This window comes from Bradysia coprophila, unplaced genomic scaffold, assembly GCF_014529535.1.
Source record: "Bradysia coprophila strain Holo2 unplaced genomic scaffold, BU_Bcop_v1 contig_235, whole genome shotgun sequence".
In the NCBI taxonomy this organism is placed as follows: Eukaryota; Metazoa; Arthropoda; class Insecta; order Diptera; family Sciaridae; genus Bradysia; species Bradysia coprophila.
The window spans coordinates 1796137-1814735 of record NW_023503496.1 but is presented as its reverse complement, the minus strand read 5'-3'; the positions used below and the strand labels follow the sequence as shown (position 1 = coordinate 1814735).

Below are 18599 nucleotides of genomic sequence, written 5' to 3'. Positions count from 1 at the left end.
CTTCATTGGCATAAGGAACGCGAATAAAATTGACGTCCTAACGTTAAGCAGATTGAAAAGGGAGCAACCGTCACACATCACATTCCTGTTATCTTCGACAAAAGTATATGGCGTCAATAGGATTGAACATGATAGATATATGAAACAAATTCATAACATCTACAACGATTTGGATAACTACGACAAAGTGACTAACCTGCTGAAACTACTTCAACATTCGAAGTCGTTGATAATAAGCGTTGATTTTCGAAACACAAAAATTAGTTCAATGGACTTGAAAGGAATATGTAAAGGAATGGATGGGGTGACTTATCACGAGCTGGGTCGTATTTATGTAGGTGCTGCAGGTAAAACTGATGAGGAAATTGCTGGTATTTTGATTCATGAATTGACTCATTACGTTCTGCACATAGTTTTCAATAACAACTGCAAACCTTATTACAACAGTGATGAAAGAAACAAGTTACTTTTCAATCGAATCATTCAAAACGTCGAAGGACAGACCGACAACCATGCTGTCATCAAAAATGTTTTTAAATGTTATCCCCGAATGTATTGGCCGAAAGAATTAATTGTCACGGTTACTCAGCTGATTGCTTTGAAAGTGAATGAACATGAACTGGAAGAAAGGTACACTGGATTATTTGATTATTTTTGCGTTAACGTGTTGCCCATTGTCAATAAACTGGCAAATTATCCGGAGGAATTTTTAATCAAACGAGAAGTAGAACAACTGAATGAAGTTCTCGGACACAGTGAAGAAATTGAAAACTGGGACATTTGGCCGCAAAAGAGTCTCTTATGTCCCGAAATGAACAGTGGAAAAGACATTCAATTGGTGGTTTGTACTACACCGAGACTATTCCTAGCAGATTTCTACAAATCATTTGTAAAACCGACACTACTTTTTTCACCAGACAGTATCAACGATCACAGTTATTTGAAAAATTACATCATTTTAGCTTCTATTATCTTCCATGTGTGACTATTTCATACATTACTCGTTTCTGTATATAAACTCTAAGACATACGTTAATTCTGGTTTTCTAGGGATATAATTCTATTATTACTCTTCTAGGGTAAATTTTATTTCCGTTTTTTTATTTTGAAGAAAAAAACCAGTGACCCGACGGAGATTCGAACACGGAACCTCCGACTTATGAACAAACTACGCTAACCATTTGACCACAGAGTCTTCGGGTATATCAGATATACATACCCTCATGATTGTCTTATGCCGCATTGTGCGACTCAATTTATAAAGTATATAAGCAACATGTACTGCAAAATGTGTCGCGTGTATGTGTGAATGCCATGTTTGGTTTCGGTTAGAACGGAAAATAATCAAATTTTGATGAAACGGATACTCTTCATTCAAAATTTCTTATTTTTTTTGTTTTACCTCAAGATTTCTGTAAATTATTTATATCATATATGCCGAGAAATATGCCATCGCAAATGTGGTGTAAAAATGTGTAAAAAAGCGCAGGGACTCAGTGCTCAGCAGAAATTCGTACGAATGAAAATCAACTTACGATAAAGAGATGAGCATAGTTTATTTGCAATTTATTTTGATAAAATGAATAAAAAAAAATAAAAAAATGTTTGGTGCGGGAAGAGAACTCACGACCTCATGCATAAAAAGTTCACGCTCCAGCCAATTCGGCCACCGAGATTGATGATTCCACTTAGATTTGTTGTCATGAAACCCCACATGTATGTAGAACATAAAAGCAATGAACATAGATGCTCGCATAGATGTGTTAGTAAGTCTGTCGCAGGTAGTCCGATCAATTTAAAAAGTGCATGCATGATGCACGACAAAATGTCGCGTGTGTATGTTTAGAACGAAAAATAATCAAATTTTGACTAAACGGATTCTCGTTATTCAAAATTACGTTGTGTAGTGTTTTATATCAGGATTTCTGTAGCGTTATTAGTTTTTCGATTGTACAAATATCTGCCGAGAAATGTGTCATTGCAAATCAATATGACAAAAAGGCTAAGGTCTCGGTTTACAGCAGATATTCCTTCGATTGAAAATCTACCTACGATACCGGAGATCAGTTTATTTACAATTTTTTGATAGAAGATTGAAAAAAAAAAAACAAAAAAAATGTTCGTTGTGAGAATAGAACTCACGATCATGTGCATAAAATTGACGCGCTCTAGCCGATTCGGCCACCGAGACTTACGATTACATCTAGATATGTTGCCATAATTTGCTTGATTGTCACACATGATGCTTGTGTACTAGATACACCAAATATTTCAGTGGTGTTTGTATGCCTTCGAGTTTATATACAGAAACGCTGAATGTATGAAATAGTCACACATGGAAGATAAAGCATTGTATTGGTAGGCGAGAAAAATTCTCGAATCACTTCTTATGTACATATTGTATACACACGCGTTCGCTACGCTCACTTGTTATATACACAATATGTACATACGAAGTAATTCTCGAATTTGTCTCGCCTACCAATAAAGTACTATTGAAGACTTTAAATCGGCATCGAAGGCAGCCTACATTAAACGCATTTGGAATCTTAATAGTAGCATCATGCTACTGCTCAACTGTGATGAATTCGACGAATCCGATCAAAAATTTTGGATGCGACAGCGCAGATATTTTAATGATGACGACACATCGAAAAATCTCGTTGCATTTGCTCGAGAGAAACGCATTTTGGGGTTGGTTTTTGAAACAAGAAGCGAATGTCTTTGCTTGGAGTATGCATGGGACAGCCTTGAACAATCTTCGAGGGTTAAGCTGCTAGCAACTGTAATATCGTTTCAAGGCGTTTCCGTTGCATTAAATACTTTGATCGACGACACATTCAGTGGTATACCGATGACAAAATTAATCAATGGCGAGAAAATTCTGATCGAAGCGTCGAAGGTTGTGGTTGATAATTATGATGATAATAAATTTGTAGAACGAAGCTTCACAGAGTATCGGAATTTGGATCAAATTCTCGCAACGACAAAGAACGAAACTTCATTTTTACTATCTGGTGAAGCAGGAAGCGGAAAGTCGACAATGCTGTCTCGTATTACTTTGATGCTCAAAAATGAGAAACCGAATTTTTGGGTCACACGAATTAATTTACACGAACATATAGTTGCTTTTGAGGAACAATCGGTTATACATGCTCAGGAATTCGTTTTCAAATATTTAATGAGAACGAAAGATCCGGATGCAGAGTGTGTGTTTGAACGCAAACTTTTTGAAAAATTGTACGAAGCGTCAAAGGTGATAATTTTACTTGATGCGGTCGATGAAGTAGCCCCGAAATTTTTTCAGCAAGTTTCAACACTCATACATATTTTGAGCCAAAGAATTCAATTATGGATAACAACCCGACCTCATTTGAAGAATGATTTAGAAGACATATTGTCCAACAAGGTCGTACTAGAATTTAGTCCGTTTCTGGAAGGCGATCAGATAAAATGTGCTACGAATTATTGGAAGAAAGAATTGAATTTATCCGATGAAAAGAGTGTTAGTAAACTGAGAGGTTGTGCGAAAAGTATAATTACATTATTTGCTGATTCAATCGTGGAATGGGGCGCAAACACACTCTTGGTAACGTCAATGATTGCAGAAACCTATGTGAAAAATGTTCAGGAATGTGTAAGAAGCAGTGAACGCTTGGCTCTTCCGGAGTATATCGACATCTTTGATCTATTCAAGGAATTTGTCGTTAAAAAACTGTTAATTGTCAGCAACGAAAAGGGAACGTTTGTAGCAAAGGAAAAAGCTGACAACGAAATATTCAGCTATATCATCGCAGACTTTGAACGTTTTGCTCTAAAGATCACTTTTGATTTTGACACTCCTAACGGGTATGTCTATCATGACGATCACTTTCTCGACAAAATTTTAATTGTTGATCGGCACAACATACAGCGATGTGGACTTCTAGCAATTTCATCGAATGGTGAAACGTACTTCATTCATATCACGTTCGCCGAATTTTTCATTGCAAGCTTCGTAGTAAAGCTATTGAATAATCCACCGAATAGCAAAGATATTGCGGCAAAATTAAAGTTCAAAGTAGCAATGGACATTTTATTTAAAAGCATACTTTTGGACTTTTTGGAATTTACTACGTTGGCAAAATTTATCGGCGAAGGCTTGAAATACGTTAGGAATTACGAAAATGAGCACGAAGGTCTTATTCAAGCTAACCGGTACTTTCAGACCAGTGGCTCAGATTCAGATTCGTTTAGAACCTTACCTCTGTTGCTCAAAGCAAACGAGATTCATCTGTTACAGTTTTTTCTTGCGTCTTTCACACTGCACAATGATCCTGAAATTATGGAAAAACTTTTCACAGAATGTACACTGTACCGTGAAGCATCAAAGAAGTGTGTACGTTGCATAGTTGAGCATTTTTGGAGAACAAGTCCGTGTGATAATTTTGTAAAACATTTACTCGAGAGAACAATTTTTGAAATCGATCCCGATAGTGAAGATATCATGTTTGATGGGAATGCATTTCAGCTTGCATTTATGAATTTTCCACACACAAAAATGGATGTTGTTAGAGACATTACAACCTTTGAACAGCTAAAAGAAGCGCAATCAAATAAGAAAGTCCTTGACGAGCTTTTATGCAAAAATGCGGTCCAAAAATATCAAAATTCAACAATAAAGTTGTTTGTGGATATCATATTGCATCCAGTTGCATGTCTGGGTGAAAACGAAAAATTCAATTTTATCTTTGAGTATAAGAAGCTAGACCATTGCTTCGTCAAGTATGAGATCAGGCCTACGTTTTTTCGCCGTTACAAAATTTTAGAGGAATATTTTGACGACTTTATTGAAATGAAATGGATGGCCATGATAGACTTAGCCTTTCCTATTGACGATTGGGACGAGTTGGTCAACAAAACTATATTCGAAAATGTGATCTATTTAATTTTCAACGAATTCAACAACAATAACGTGCTAAAATTCTACAAATGGGCAAAATGCAAAGCGAATGACGATTCAGCATTTAAAGTCTTTGTTGGCGATACATTTTCGAAATATTTCTGGAATTGTACATCCGAGATTGGTTTGATGGAGCTCTTCGGTTTCATCCGGAATGAAGTTGACATCAAGGAAGTTTTGCAACAACGCGCCTTTGCTGATCTTTTTGATATAAGGTTCTGGGAAAATTCATACAATTCAGAAGCAGAGGTAATCAAAACGCACTTTTTTCCAATTTGTCAGAAATATTTCACCGAAGAAGAATTTCAAATATTTTTGCTCAAACCATTAGAAAATAACAGAGGAACATTATTTTCTAAAGTTTGTGAAGATCAAAATGGGGAGCTCCTTGAAAGTATTATCCTTTCAATTTCACCGCTAACTGCTAACGAGAAGTTTGTGAGACAAATTAAACACGAAGTTAATTCAAGTATGCTGTTCGACTTATGTTATTTTATGTTCAGCTGCCTTGGTACGTTAAACATATTCTCGATTAAACGTGTCCTAAATTGTGTGGAGAAAATATCGAGTCTAGAACAAATCCGAAGTGCGTTAGGGCAAACGAAAAATAATAAAAATCTCTTCCACGTAGCTGCTAATCGGCGTGACTTGTCAATGCTGCAGTTAATGTGGAATTTTGCAAGACCGAGGCTGAGCGACAAAGAATTGGAAGACCTACTTTTGCTTGGATATGCTGATAATATATCCATGTGATTACTTTCACATTTTAATTAGTCGAATCATTTGAATTTTTAATACTTTTTACAGAATCCAAAACGCAGCATCTACGGGATTTTGCAAACACCCTCCTAGCATCTTGAACACGAATTGTCGGACGGCAGCTTTCGAATTCGTTCCATTCAAATTTGGTGATCCAGTACCAGAAATGGCAGTTCGAATCAACGAAAAAAAGGTTTTATATATTGGTCGATGCCTCTACGATTCCAACATGGACGACTACGAGCTCTGCAAAATCGTGCCTATGAAAAAACAAACAACAATCATCGAGTACGAGGACTCAGGAAAGAAAGTAGCCACAAGTAGTCACACATTCGAGGTTGAGCACACTTTAAGCTTACTGTTTCATTTATTTTCTCTGACACGATCTATTCACAGATTCTAGTGGGAAAGGGTCTCGTTTGGATATGCGGCGGCAAACCTCGTCAAGATTTTTTCGAATTCAGAAACTATTACTTAGAGAAAAACGATAACGACAATGTGTCACTTGTCATGCTTAAAAGGTCGGAGAAGAATTATTTAGCTTACGATGATGATACAAGCGCGTTTACGGACGCTGTCCAAACTGGATTTCTTTACAGTCATCAAAGTGAGACCTTTAATTGTGAACTTAACTTTAAACTCTACTAATTTCTAAATTAATTTAGATAAAGTACCACACGATGTCTTGTATTGATTGCCTGTAATATCATTGGGAAGGGGACTAGTGGAAGTATAAAATATTTGAGTAATTCTAAAACAAAAATTGGTAAATTATAAATAAAGGACCTTAAATAGTGTAAGCACTAAGCGTAACGTAGACAGCCAATGTATTTTTTATAGTGTAATGTGGATAGCAGCGGATTTTGCGTCATACGTAATCTATTATACCAACAAAAATACGTACGAGTGTTGTGCAAGAACGAACGAAGAACAAAACTTCGAACGCTCACACAAGTACATGTGGAGTGTTTGGTTCTAATGTAGAAACACCGAAATATTTCTACATTGTTGGTTCGGTTTTCCAAAAATGTCTATAACGACCACATGACTTTGGAAAACAGCGTTCGAGCGTTCGAAGTTTTGTTCTTCGTTTCGTTCTTGCACAACACTCGTACGTGTTTTTGTTGGTATTTACCAGCTTTGTGGTAGCTGTTCCACATGACTCGCATGTGACTGCATGGCTAGTGATGAAGCAGAATGAAAGTATAGTTTCATTTTGCTTATGATTCGCTAGACTTGTACATGCAACAGGGTATGACTAGCCACTTGTGGTTAGTTGTTTCCTTGCCACTGTCGCCATGGCCTGATGAGATGTTGGCAAAAATAATTCTTTAAAACTTTTGAGGAATTATGAAATTGCATTGCACTGTCGTCTCTCAGATCGAAACAGTGGCAGAAACCATTTTGCTAATGTACTATACACATCATTCGTTTAAAACAGAAGGACCATATTCAGTTTCTCAGAAATCGACACTGTTTAACGTTGTCTCTTTAAGCATACAGCTTATGCTTCCCATAAAATACGAATGGTTTTCAGTGCTGCTTCGATTTTTCGTTTTGTCTGGCACGCCAGGACTTTCAATAAAAAATTTATTTCTAAGTTGAATTCTTCATTTGCCTCCAATACCTTTCATTTTGCCACCAATTTGGATTTTCTACGATGCGTGCCGGCCGAGGTATACACTAGGGCTACCCTCGCTAGGGCCCTTCTACGGCTCGAATCCAAAAGTCGTAGAACAAATGTTTTTCGTATCAGGTAATGTAATAATATGGCATAGGTTTCACGCCGGGACCTTATGAGGGACTCAAAATACCACAGGCCTCAGGTCTATGTGTTGTGTGTCATACTCACATGAAGAAATCATAACTACTGTCTTAACGAAAGAAACACACATCCATTGATACCATCTTACCTCCAAATATTTTTCTATTTTTATGCTAGCAGCCGTGCTATGCTATGCGTGCGTGCTATGCGTAATTGATTACTCTGTTATCAAACGAATCCATTGTGTGTGTACTCGTTGAAGTGGGATCACAGTGCACAGTATTTTTATCAAACAAAAGATTATTTTGAGATTGTCTTTTCGTTAGGTTCGTGAAACGAATTTAATTTTGATTGGATTTCTTGGACGCAGAACCAGATCAGCCAGGAAAACAACTTCCTCGCGCCTGGTCACTGGCAAAATTTTAAAATTTCGGATTAGTTTCGTCACAACCATTTTCAATTCGAGCATGGCGAAACGTTGCCCGATACAGTTGCGCATGCCAGCTGAAAAGGCAATAAACGCAAAATTACTTCGTTCAGCACAGTTCTCCGGAAGGAAGCGATCTGGATCGAACTTTTCTGGATCGGGAAAGATAGCCGGATCGCGATGAACATCAAAGATGTGGATGTTAACAAGAGTTCCTTCTGGTTGTACAAATCCATCATGTTGGTAGTCTTCTGACAATTTTCGACTGATAAAAGGGACTGGAGGATAAATGCGCATTGACTCCTTGATCACACGGTCCATGTACTCGAATCTGTTGAAGTCGTCGATCGTCAGGTCATGCTTCGTGTCAACAACATCGCGAATTTCCTCCAAAATCGCCTCTTGAGCTTCTGGATGATGGGCCAAGAGAAGGATTATAAACGAAATGGCTGCGGATGTGGTATCGTGTCCCTCGAAAGTGAACGTATCCGTTTCTTCAATAATTCCATCTTCGTCGATCAATCCTTGGCGTTCGGCCTGCAACAAGGTGTCCATCATTGCGTACCGCTTCTTTGTGCGGAAATAGATGTTCTCATTGCAATCAACTTCTTCTTCCGGAGCCCTTCCCCCAGACGAATCGTCGGAAAAAGTGAACTTCCTTTGCGCAACGATAGACTTGGTAAATTCGAGAACCGGCTTGAGAACTTCATCTAGCTGCTTTCTGTGTCCAAGCAGCGAGTAAATAAAATCTCTCATCAGCCATGGCTTCAGCAGTCGTGAAAGCAGCAGTTTTCCCACTTCGTATATGTTCTTTCGATAAACAACTCCATCATTGCCCAAGCTACTCAGCTTAACGCCCATAGCCGCTTCACATATTGTGTTCAGCGTGAATTGAGTTACAATCGGAACTATATTCACTTCGGCCCCAATTGTCTCTCGCAGAGATAACACTAATCGGTCACTTTCCTCCCGAAACACTTCCAAGTATTCTTTCAATATTTCGAAATGGAAGGCCGATGTTAGCATCCTTCGTCGGCTGTGCCACTTTTCGCCATTACTAGTTAGCAATCCCGTTTTTAGGAATGGATTCAGCAAATTGTATATGTCGCCTAGAAAGCAAAATCAACCTTTAATTGCCCGTCTCGGGTAAGCAAACCTAAGGCAGTCACTTTTGTCGATGTGCTTTGCCGATCCGAGTATTCGTTCCACCTCCTTTGCCCTACACACTTCAAATGACCACAGCCCGAAGAACCAGTGAACGTATGACGTCTGAAACTGATCGGCACATTTGCGGGGAAATTTGAAAATTCCTTCTGTTGAAATGAGGAATCAATATTAGAAACGAAACTTAACGAAAAACACACTGAGACCCAGATCAGACCTTGCGATTGATAGGCTATGTTGAAGGAGGTTTTAATGATTGGCGTTGAGGTTGTGCTGAAATTTTTCAACTCCTTGAAATGGAAATAGTCCCTCAGTTTCCAGACAATGTATAACAACAGAACCGCGAATAAGTACAAAAACATCTTATAGGTGTAGGTGACTACAAAGTATATTTGCGTTGTATGACAAATTCAGACTAATTTCGGCTGTAACTCATTTTCGTTTACAAACTTTTGCTGTCCAGATCAGTGCGCTGATATAATAATAACCGCGTTGGTGGCGATTGTTGGTTAGCGGGAAACACAAAATCAAAGTATATAAACGCTGAAGGTTCGCCTGAAGGTAATGCAAATCCACAAAAACCCTCAAAACCTTAGTTTCAGGTGAATATATTTTTTTCAAATTCAATTTGTTACATATGTCAAAACGCAGTACTAACCGACACAGTTCAAACAACATTATTACGTCAAATATGACACGTGACGTCAAACGTCAAACTTGACGTCAAACTTGACACGTGACGTCAAACTTGACACGTGACGTCAAACTTGACACGTGACGTCAAACTTGACACGTAACGTCAAACTTGACACGTGACGTCAAACGTGACACTCGACGTCAAACGTGACACGTGATGTCAAACGTGACTCGTGACGTCAAACGTGACACGTGACGTCAAACGTTACATATCACAAATCTTATATTCACTCGAAATTTGGGTTGCGTAAAGTTTCTGATCAGCTGAACGTTTGCGGCTTCAGTGTTTATATGTATATACTTTGTGTGCAGCAACAATAGCCTCAAGATAATGTGACGATTGCTACATTACAAACATGAATTCTGGAAGTCTGGATCCGTAATTTCTCTGATTTGCTGAGGGTTTCCTGGGTTTGCATTACCTTCAATGTACTTTGGTTTTAACAAGGTTCCTCAAGACACTTCTAAGTTAAACGCAGCACGACATAGGAAATACAAGCAGGAGCACTTGATTTGCTTAGTGACCGGAATTATCTAATAGCCTTGAGCAGTAAAATTTGATCAATTTATGTCAGTCATTTGAGTTCATTTTCATACAGTGTCCCTGATATGACATCCGAGAAATGAATCGCTACTGGCTGTATTTACTCTGTCGTTAACGCATGCTTGGTGACATCAACAATTAAGTTTGATATAGGTAAACTGCGTCATTCTTTGCGCTCCATCCTCTGGTGAAATAACTTCAATCCAATACTCTCTCTAGCAACCTAACTACATTTAATTCAATGAATGTACAAACCAGGTATGGTCTGTCCATACAAACCGGAGGACATCCCTATGTCCTTCGCTCCATACAAAGTTTGACATTCGACCATAACTTGTGTTGACGTTCCTTGCATTTATTAAGGTAACCTTTGCATTTTACACGTAAAATTAGGAATTAGTCAACAGTGCATGATTCTACAAACAACGAAATAAGGCGTAATTTTGACAGCGTCAAAACGAAGTTTGTTTGCTAGAGGGAGTATTGTTCAATCTCGTAAATATCCATGAAAGCACATAACAGTGAAGTTGGTTCACAAACAAATAGAGCGCAGACATAAGTAATTTTATGACGAAATGTATGTACCAGAAGTGTTTAAGAATTGACAAAAAGCCTATTACGTTTGAGCTTCCAAACAGCCTTCCTTCATTGAAGGCCTTTCCACAGAGAAGCCAAAACAATCTCACTTTGAAGTTTGAACGAACTATTTTGTTTAAGTTGCGGTTATGTTTGCTTCTATGGTGACGGTTGGTTGTTTCCGATCTGTCAAAATTCGTTTTTACCATTCGTTGCGTATGATGTAGCAGATTAAACAACAATTGTTCATAGGTTTTGACAATTATGATATGATATAGATCATTTTCAAGGCCGTTTGAAATGCCATCCACGTTAAAAAAAATGGTTCGTAAAGTTCGTGAGTATGTCAATTTCGTGAACCTTTGACATTTCTCCCATATATTTACTGTCAAGACTCTATGAAATCATCATACTCCCCAACTTTATATTACGAATCATAATGCCTTACCCCTATATTATATCGATGGTTCTGATAGGCACAGTTTTTTGTTTGTTTGGTCTTTCATTATTAATTCTACAAAGATCATTTCTTTTCCTTCATATTTTTCATCGGCAGCGCACATGTCTATTTCTTATCGCTGAACGCTGACCGGCGATTTCCCAATCGCGCACTTATTACTTTTATCTCGAATTCGGGTCCAAAAATCAAATGATTTAAACCAGCAGCGAACATTCGTCATGTAAATATTATTCGGACCCGCTTCAATTCACTGAATGATTATGATAACTTTCTGGTGTCCATTACCTACGTACTACATTTATGCTATGTCGTAGTTTCGCTTGAAAACAGATCTCCGTGCTGGTGAATTTAGCATTTTTTAGGCATATTGATATTGGAATGTGTACTTGTTTAGGCCGGAAACACACGAGCAATTTTGTGTTGATGTTTTGTGTTCCCAGATCCCATCAAAGGAAAATTGCTCGCTTGTTTTCTGCCCTACCAATTCACACATTCATTTGCATAAGTCCGCTGCAAATCAGAGAGATGCTAATACTGGGTCGATATGTCGAATTATTTTGAAATTGGTTGAGAGAAAATGTATTGAATTCTCTCTCAAAAACCCAACTGTCATTCGACATATTCCCTCTATCAAAATGCAACGCACAACAAACAAATCGAAGGCAGCGTTGAGTTTTGTCAACGTTTTGTTTTGTTCTTTATTCTCATATAAGAATGCGTTGAAACTTATTTTTTAGTTCATTGGTTCGTTCACAGAGGGATGCTAAGATGGTGACAGAGATTTATCCATCGATGCATCGAAAATTCAAATTCTGAAGCACACTTATGACGTGAATATTTGCAAATCTATTAATTAAATACCGCTTAAGTTAAGGCTTAACATTATTTAAGTACAGTTAATTCCAACCGAATTTATGTCGAAATTCTGTTTTACCCGCTCGTGCAGTCACACTGTTTATGCTTGTTTACACGGTTTTATTACAACTACTACTATCACGCACGGGTGTGACTATGAAACTGCATCAAGCCATTTCGTATTTCAATTCTTGGTGGCACAAAGTAAATTTTTGAGAGAGATAGAGAGAGCTGTTTCCACTCCACAAAAAGTACTCCGTGTGAGAGCCGATAGAGAAGGCTAGCTGTCAAGTAAACAAAGCAAAAATTGAAAAAAAATCAAATTTGTCTCCAACAAGGAGTGTTCTTTTTGGTAAGTGGATTTAAAGCTTTACTTGACAGCTGTCAAACGTAGGTAAATCAGAGAGCTTTTTTCTCAACTTTCGTTTTGAATAAATCTTTGCCAACTGAATATATAGAGACAGGGGTGTAACATAAATGAGAAACATTCCTAGTAGAAACAAATTTTGTTTTTTTCATCATCATCAACCTTCTTTAAGTATGGTTTCCACTCAACATAAAGTACTCCTTGAGAGAGCCGTGAAACAGCTGTCAAACAAAACAAACCAAAACAAAAAATTGAAAAAATACTTAAGTACTTTTTTCGTAAGTGGAAATCAAGCATTAGTTTCTGCCTTAATTGTAGTATTTTATAGAATGCGTACAATACACTCGAAAACGACCCCAACTATAATTCATGTTCATTAGTTCCCAACCAATTCATTAATTCACGCCATAACACACCCTAATCGTATGCATAGTGAATGTGTATTGAGTATCTTTCCTATCTGCTTCGAGTCTTATTTTATTAGGTAATGGTATGGGGCTTAAACTGTTGACCTATTTTATTCAACCGCTAAAGCCCCAGTGTTATTACTCTAATATCAACAATAGAAAGTTTCCAAGCCGACTAAACTTCACTGCTGTAGCAATCTCCATATTTCACTGCTTTGCTTGAATAATAACGAATAACTACTTTCCGCCAGAATCGTTTCTTTTCCATGGAAAAAAGTAGAGAAAATCGCAAGAGTTCTTTTTCTGCAACTGCAGATATTGCTGTATGTACTATGTAAGGTATGGCTGATATGGCTATTATGTACACATTTTATTGGAATGGTTTCACAAGCCAGATATGAGCTTTCGGTATTATACAGAGAGTTGTAAAGTGTTGCTAAAGAACGGGGTATGTGTGTATAACGCCATACATAACATTGCTTCAATAATGCTGACTATATGGCATGGGATAGAAGTACAACACAGTATATATACAGTACTTTCATATTTGATTTATTTAAGAGTAGAACACTAAAACTTTACGAAATCACTTTCTGGTAATCTACTCTGATTGTCGATTTAACATTTTGTAAAAATGGAGAGGGAAAATATCTTTTCTTCGAAGTCTGAATGAGTAGAATCGTCCTTACTTATGCATGATGTTTCAGCATGGACTGATGACACCAACAATTTTGTATCCAATTACAGTGTTCCTCCCCCGGGAAGGTCATATACAATGAGGAAAAATTGCTGACAAAATGTACCAACTGGGAACGTTAGATCATTATTATCCATTAGCGATAGAAATTGTGTAATTTATCAATTTAAATGAGACGCGTAAGTGGGTTGAAATGATTTAGGGGCCAGTGACCCCGTTGTCAACAAATGGATTTGGTCTTTATTTCAGTTTGAATTGTTCAAACCAATGCACTTATACGCCAATGCATACATCGTCGAGAAACGTTTTCTTGATTTTCTTCAATTTCAGTGAAATCCAAAAAAATTCGATAGAATCATCCAGATTCTCTCGTTTTTCTTAAATTTGCTAAACTTTACGATCAGAAAATCGATGAAATTTGGATAAACTCTTTCGATTTTCTCAAATTATCTTGAAATTTTCTTGATTTCCGAGAAAAAGAGTTTTTCTCAATATTCTCGAAAGAAATTTCTCAATGCTAGTTAGGAGACGGGTTACGGCATCAATTCTCGTTTCCCCTATTCTACTGATAGAGTACGATTCACTATTTCACTAAAAGATGTCGCTGCAACAAAGGCAATGTCAACAGAAAAATATTTAATTTTTTACTCGACGGATTTTAGTCAATTAACAGTATTTTTCGTATCAAGCAGGAAATGACGATTTTTTCAGCACCCGTTTTAAGCTTTACGAGCGAAGCGAGTAGCGAAATTAGGACATGTGCTGAAAAAATCGTCATTTCCTGTCGAGGTACGAACAACGTTTTGTGCACAGGCACAGCACTGCTCCCAGCATGAACACTGAATTGACAAGTGTCAAATTTGGAGGCTTCAGTGATAAGATCGTTTGTATTGTATGTTTTAACTCACACATCGAAGTCATCTATCTATCTATACAAAAGAAACGCAGTGCCTACTGTAATTTCATCAGCCTCCGAATATTTTCATCGAATCGTTCACTTAAAATTCAAATTTTAGGCGCACTTACGTAAGCACGTAAGCTATCGGTAGATTTGACATGGTTGACATATAATTGATACCGTAATGTCTCTCCTAGTGGAAATCTATAACTTTTCATGGCTGTCACTTTGAGGGATTCTTTTCAAAAACCGCTTACCGAAATCAAATCAGACGCATTTCTGATTGGACTTTTGTATTATGTGCTTTGAAAGCTATTCCACCCAAGAAGCCAAACCAATTTTTAAGAAAATTATAAAACTCGCACTTTTCATTTGGAAATTTCTCCAGATACACGAATCGTATGGTGTGCACGTACTTACAGGGCAAATAGGGAGAATTTAGGTGTGTTCGATAATTCATTCGATTGATAAAATATCGATTCCCTAGAATCGATTATCGATGTTTTCGAAAAGTCAATATCAAACGAATTTTTTGTCGATAATCGACTGATTATCGACAAAACATTATTTGGAAATTTTATCATCAATTGATGACATTTTTCAGTAGACATGCCTCGGAGAATTATGAGAATTGGAAGTGTTTAAATTTGTAGTTTTCAGATTAGACTAGTACGTCGTCGCTGCCCTATTGTTGTGTCTTCTTTTTATTGTTGTGGAAAAATGGCCATAGGCCAAGTGTGACATGTAAAAGACTTGCTGTGCCTAACGAAGCACTTTCCATCGAATTTCACATACTCCGCCGAGACTCGGCTGTCGAGGTACGTATACCAAAACAACGTATCGCATTTGTGTCTTAGCTTAGATGCAACACAACTCAGGATAAAATCTCGCGTTTCTTTCGTATTTTAACCTCGGCTTTGCCTCGGGTCAAGAAAATTTACGTCGGAACTGATGGAATGTTCTACTTTTATCACAGGTCCCAAGTTACATAAAGTAGTACATGGTGGTCGTCAAAATTTCAAACTTTTTAACTTCTGTAGACTTCAATGGATAGAATGTTCAGATTTTCATTTTACTCTTTTATTTCGATGAACGATTAAGAATCGATTTAAAGCCAGCGGCATAAATGTGTCAATGGCAGAGCTGCACTATTCTTTTTCGTTTACTTTCTGTTTTTTCTTCTTCATGTTCTTGTTGCCTGTGTCGGAAAAGCTGATTTTCCAAATTGCATAATCCTTTGTAGAATATACGTGTGTGTGTGTCTGTGTAGTGTAGTGTACGACAGTACACCGTATGCTTCTGAATTATTTATATTAAAAGTTTAACGGGAGAGACGGAAAACTTATCCGCATAAAAGAGTTGAGTGAAGGTTGTTTTTGTGTTTCATTTCGTTGTTGTTGTTGTTTTTTGGCGGTGACTGGAACATAAACTTATGCAATTAGTCAACCCGATTTGAATAGATTCTACAATTCATCGGGAAAATGGCGAAAATGCAAATTGAATTCTTGACTTCTTCCAACCAGAAAAAAAACCGACCGAACAAGAAAATGATTTATATTCCGACCGACTGCACATTTATCATCATAAAACCAGATCAACCTCAAAATAACAAAACATGTAATTCCCTTCGACCAAATAATATAAAAAATCCACCGCACCGCCAGCAACAACAACAACAACATTCCTACGTACAACTTTGCCAGACCATATTCGCATTTTCGGGATAAACTTTAACATTGTCGACAAATCAATTCCACACAACGGGTTGAGGTCACTGAATTGCAGTCATCCGGACTCATCTATAATTCAATGTGAAACATGCGCACACTTTGGGTCACCCTCTGCATATTATATGCATGCATATGGACACATATATGCTTGGTGTATGTTTATGCATACGTACACGCCGCACATGGTCGTAGTGTTTTAAAATAGGGACCGGGATGAGTTTATAATTTAACAGTTTTCTCTGTTTATGTTTACTGCTTTATGATGGCGATGCTGCGAGACGGGTTGCGGTGTGTTTAAATTGCCGGTTTTTAAATAGAGTCGAACTTAAAGAGATACAGCGCATATTGGTCGTTGTTTAAAATTGGTAAACTTAGAGGGTGTGCATCTCTGCCGAACGTAAACGGTTAAGCAAAGCTCTGTGTAGAACTATCAAACCAGCATCTCTGTACGATGTGTTAAAGCCGACATAATCCAAGCATTTTTCTCGTTTGTTAACATCACCGTAAGCATCACATTGAATTCTCTTTGAAGAACCCTTTCTTAACACGGCGGCATTTAATTAGTCTTTACCATGACGAGATTTTCGGATTTAGATTGCCGCCTTAGAAGGGTTCGTTCACAGATTTTGTTGAAAAGTTTCGCATATTGAATGCAGGAACTATTTTTAGGAAAACATTTTCCCAAATTTTTCCACATTTTTGCGAATTTTCGAAAAAATATCTTTTGCAGAAAATTCAGGAAAATATTATTCCAAAAATAGTCCCTGCATTCAATGAGACCCTGTGTTAGGAGTATGACAATCAGATTTTTACATAATTTATGAACGACTTCGTCCTTCAACTTACCGATCTCTTGGCTTCCAGTATATATAGTAGTGTGAATCCAATAGTGTGAAATACACCTACGAAAAGCCCCTACGTACAAAGCTAGAGAGTTAGGCCCAAAAACACGAAATCAACAATGGAATGCTGCGTTTTTCATTGTTTCGCCTATGGTGAACATCCGATTACAATGGAAAACGCAGCATAACTGTCGATCTCAGCAACGCAAAAATGATCTCTCCACCTCGATCTTGTGCTCTTCACCACGGACATTTTGATAATTTCAACAAATACTCTTGCAGAAAATTGGAAATTTTAAACATTTTTTTAATTATTAAAAACAGTCTAATCTCAAATATGGTCTACCTTAAAAAGTAGTATATATATCGTTGAACACATCACGCCCGCTAACTGCATCAAATTATGTAGGGAAAAATATCCGCTGAGCTATCAGCTATGATATGTTCTAGCTTCAGTACGGTCTTACTATATTGATCAGTGGATGTTTTTTAGTATACAGAATGTTATATGAAACCAGCCGATTCATCATAACGCGCATATACATGAACAGTTCTTCTTTGCATGTTCGTTCATAAAAGGAGAATCAAATTGTTACACATTTGTTTCAAAGAGGTTTCACTTAATGTAGATGCTACATGAGCATCCTCCACTTACTTCATACAGGAATTATATTACTTGAACGAAAACTTACATTCGACTAATGAATATCTATTCCATTCAGGGTCAAGGTTTTATGACATGAAATGACAGTAGCCTAAGTTCAACCGTTGTAGACGGTTAGAACAGACGTGTAGAAGATAAAGAAGAAGAAATTACCAAAGTATGTACCCCGCATCCCCAAAGTATATAAACACTGAAGGTAATGCAGACCCTCAGCGGATCAGTGAAATTACGGATCCAAACTTTCAGGTGAATTCATTTTCATATGTTGTCTAACTTAGACTTGTGCAACATGACGGCCCTAAATCCCCTAAATCCTTCCAATTCACCACTTAATACAACTTGACGCAAACGAATTCAATACGTGTGCAACATAACGTCGCTAAGTCGTTCCAAATTTACCACTAGATGCAACTTGACGCAAACGAATTCAATACGTGTGCAACATGACGGAGCTAAAATTCACCTGAAAGTTTAGATCCGTGTGTAACTGTGGATTTGCATTACCTTCAGTGTTTATATACTTTGCGCATCCCGACTTTCAAGTGAATTCATTTTTGTAATGTTGTCATCATCACACTTTCTTGTGACTAATGTTGTCACACCTGCTCAGTTTGTATGGAATCAGAGAAATGATAAGTTGGTATGTCTGTACCAATTTATCATTTCTCTGTATGGAATCGAATTCACCTCACCAGTAGGTGCAACTTGACGCAAACGAACTGTGCGCAATATGCTTGTTCCAAGTAACTGTAAAAACGAATTTTGACTCGCCGAACGAACACGATTTCATCCACAGAGATCGGTTT

General features: G+C 37.5%; 1 protein-coding gene and 1 long non-coding RNA gene across 2 annotated transcripts in view; one reads left to right on the top strand and one right to left on the bottom strand.

The window, feature by feature from the left end:
- The window catches only part of LOC119077451, a 123502-nt gene that overhangs the window by 56721 nt on the left and 48182 nt on the right, over positions 1 to 18599 (top strand). The gene's annotated exons all lie outside the window — the stretch shown is intronic.
- LOC119077384 (probable cytochrome P450 4ac2) lies at positions 7780 to 9501 on the bottom strand. The gene is made up of 3 exons (XM_037184581.1): positions 9275 to 9501; positions 9063 to 9206; positions 7780 to 9002 (listed from the first exon to the last, which is right to left on the bottom strand). Exons 1-3 carry the CDS (start codon positions 9417 to 9419, stop codon positions 7789 to 7791), a joined length of 1503 nt encoding a protein of 500 aa, XP_037040476.1. The 5' UTR covers positions 9420 to 9501; the 3' UTR covers positions 7780 to 7788.

Bases quoted from the DNA above. Each gene is read 5' to 3' on its own strand.
- LOC119077384 (XM_037184581.1), bottom strand. From the start codon at position 9,419: ATGTTTTTGTACTTATTCGCGGTTCTGTTGTTATACATTGTCTGGAAA. The intron at 9,207-9,274 runs GTCTGATCTGGG...TCATTTCAACAG, and splicing joins CATAGCCTATCAATCGCAAG to AAGGAATTTTCAAATTTCCC. The intron at 9,003-9,062 runs GTGACTGCCTTA...TTTGCTTTCTAG, and splicing joins GGCAAAGCACATCGACAAAA to GCGACATATACAATTTGCTG.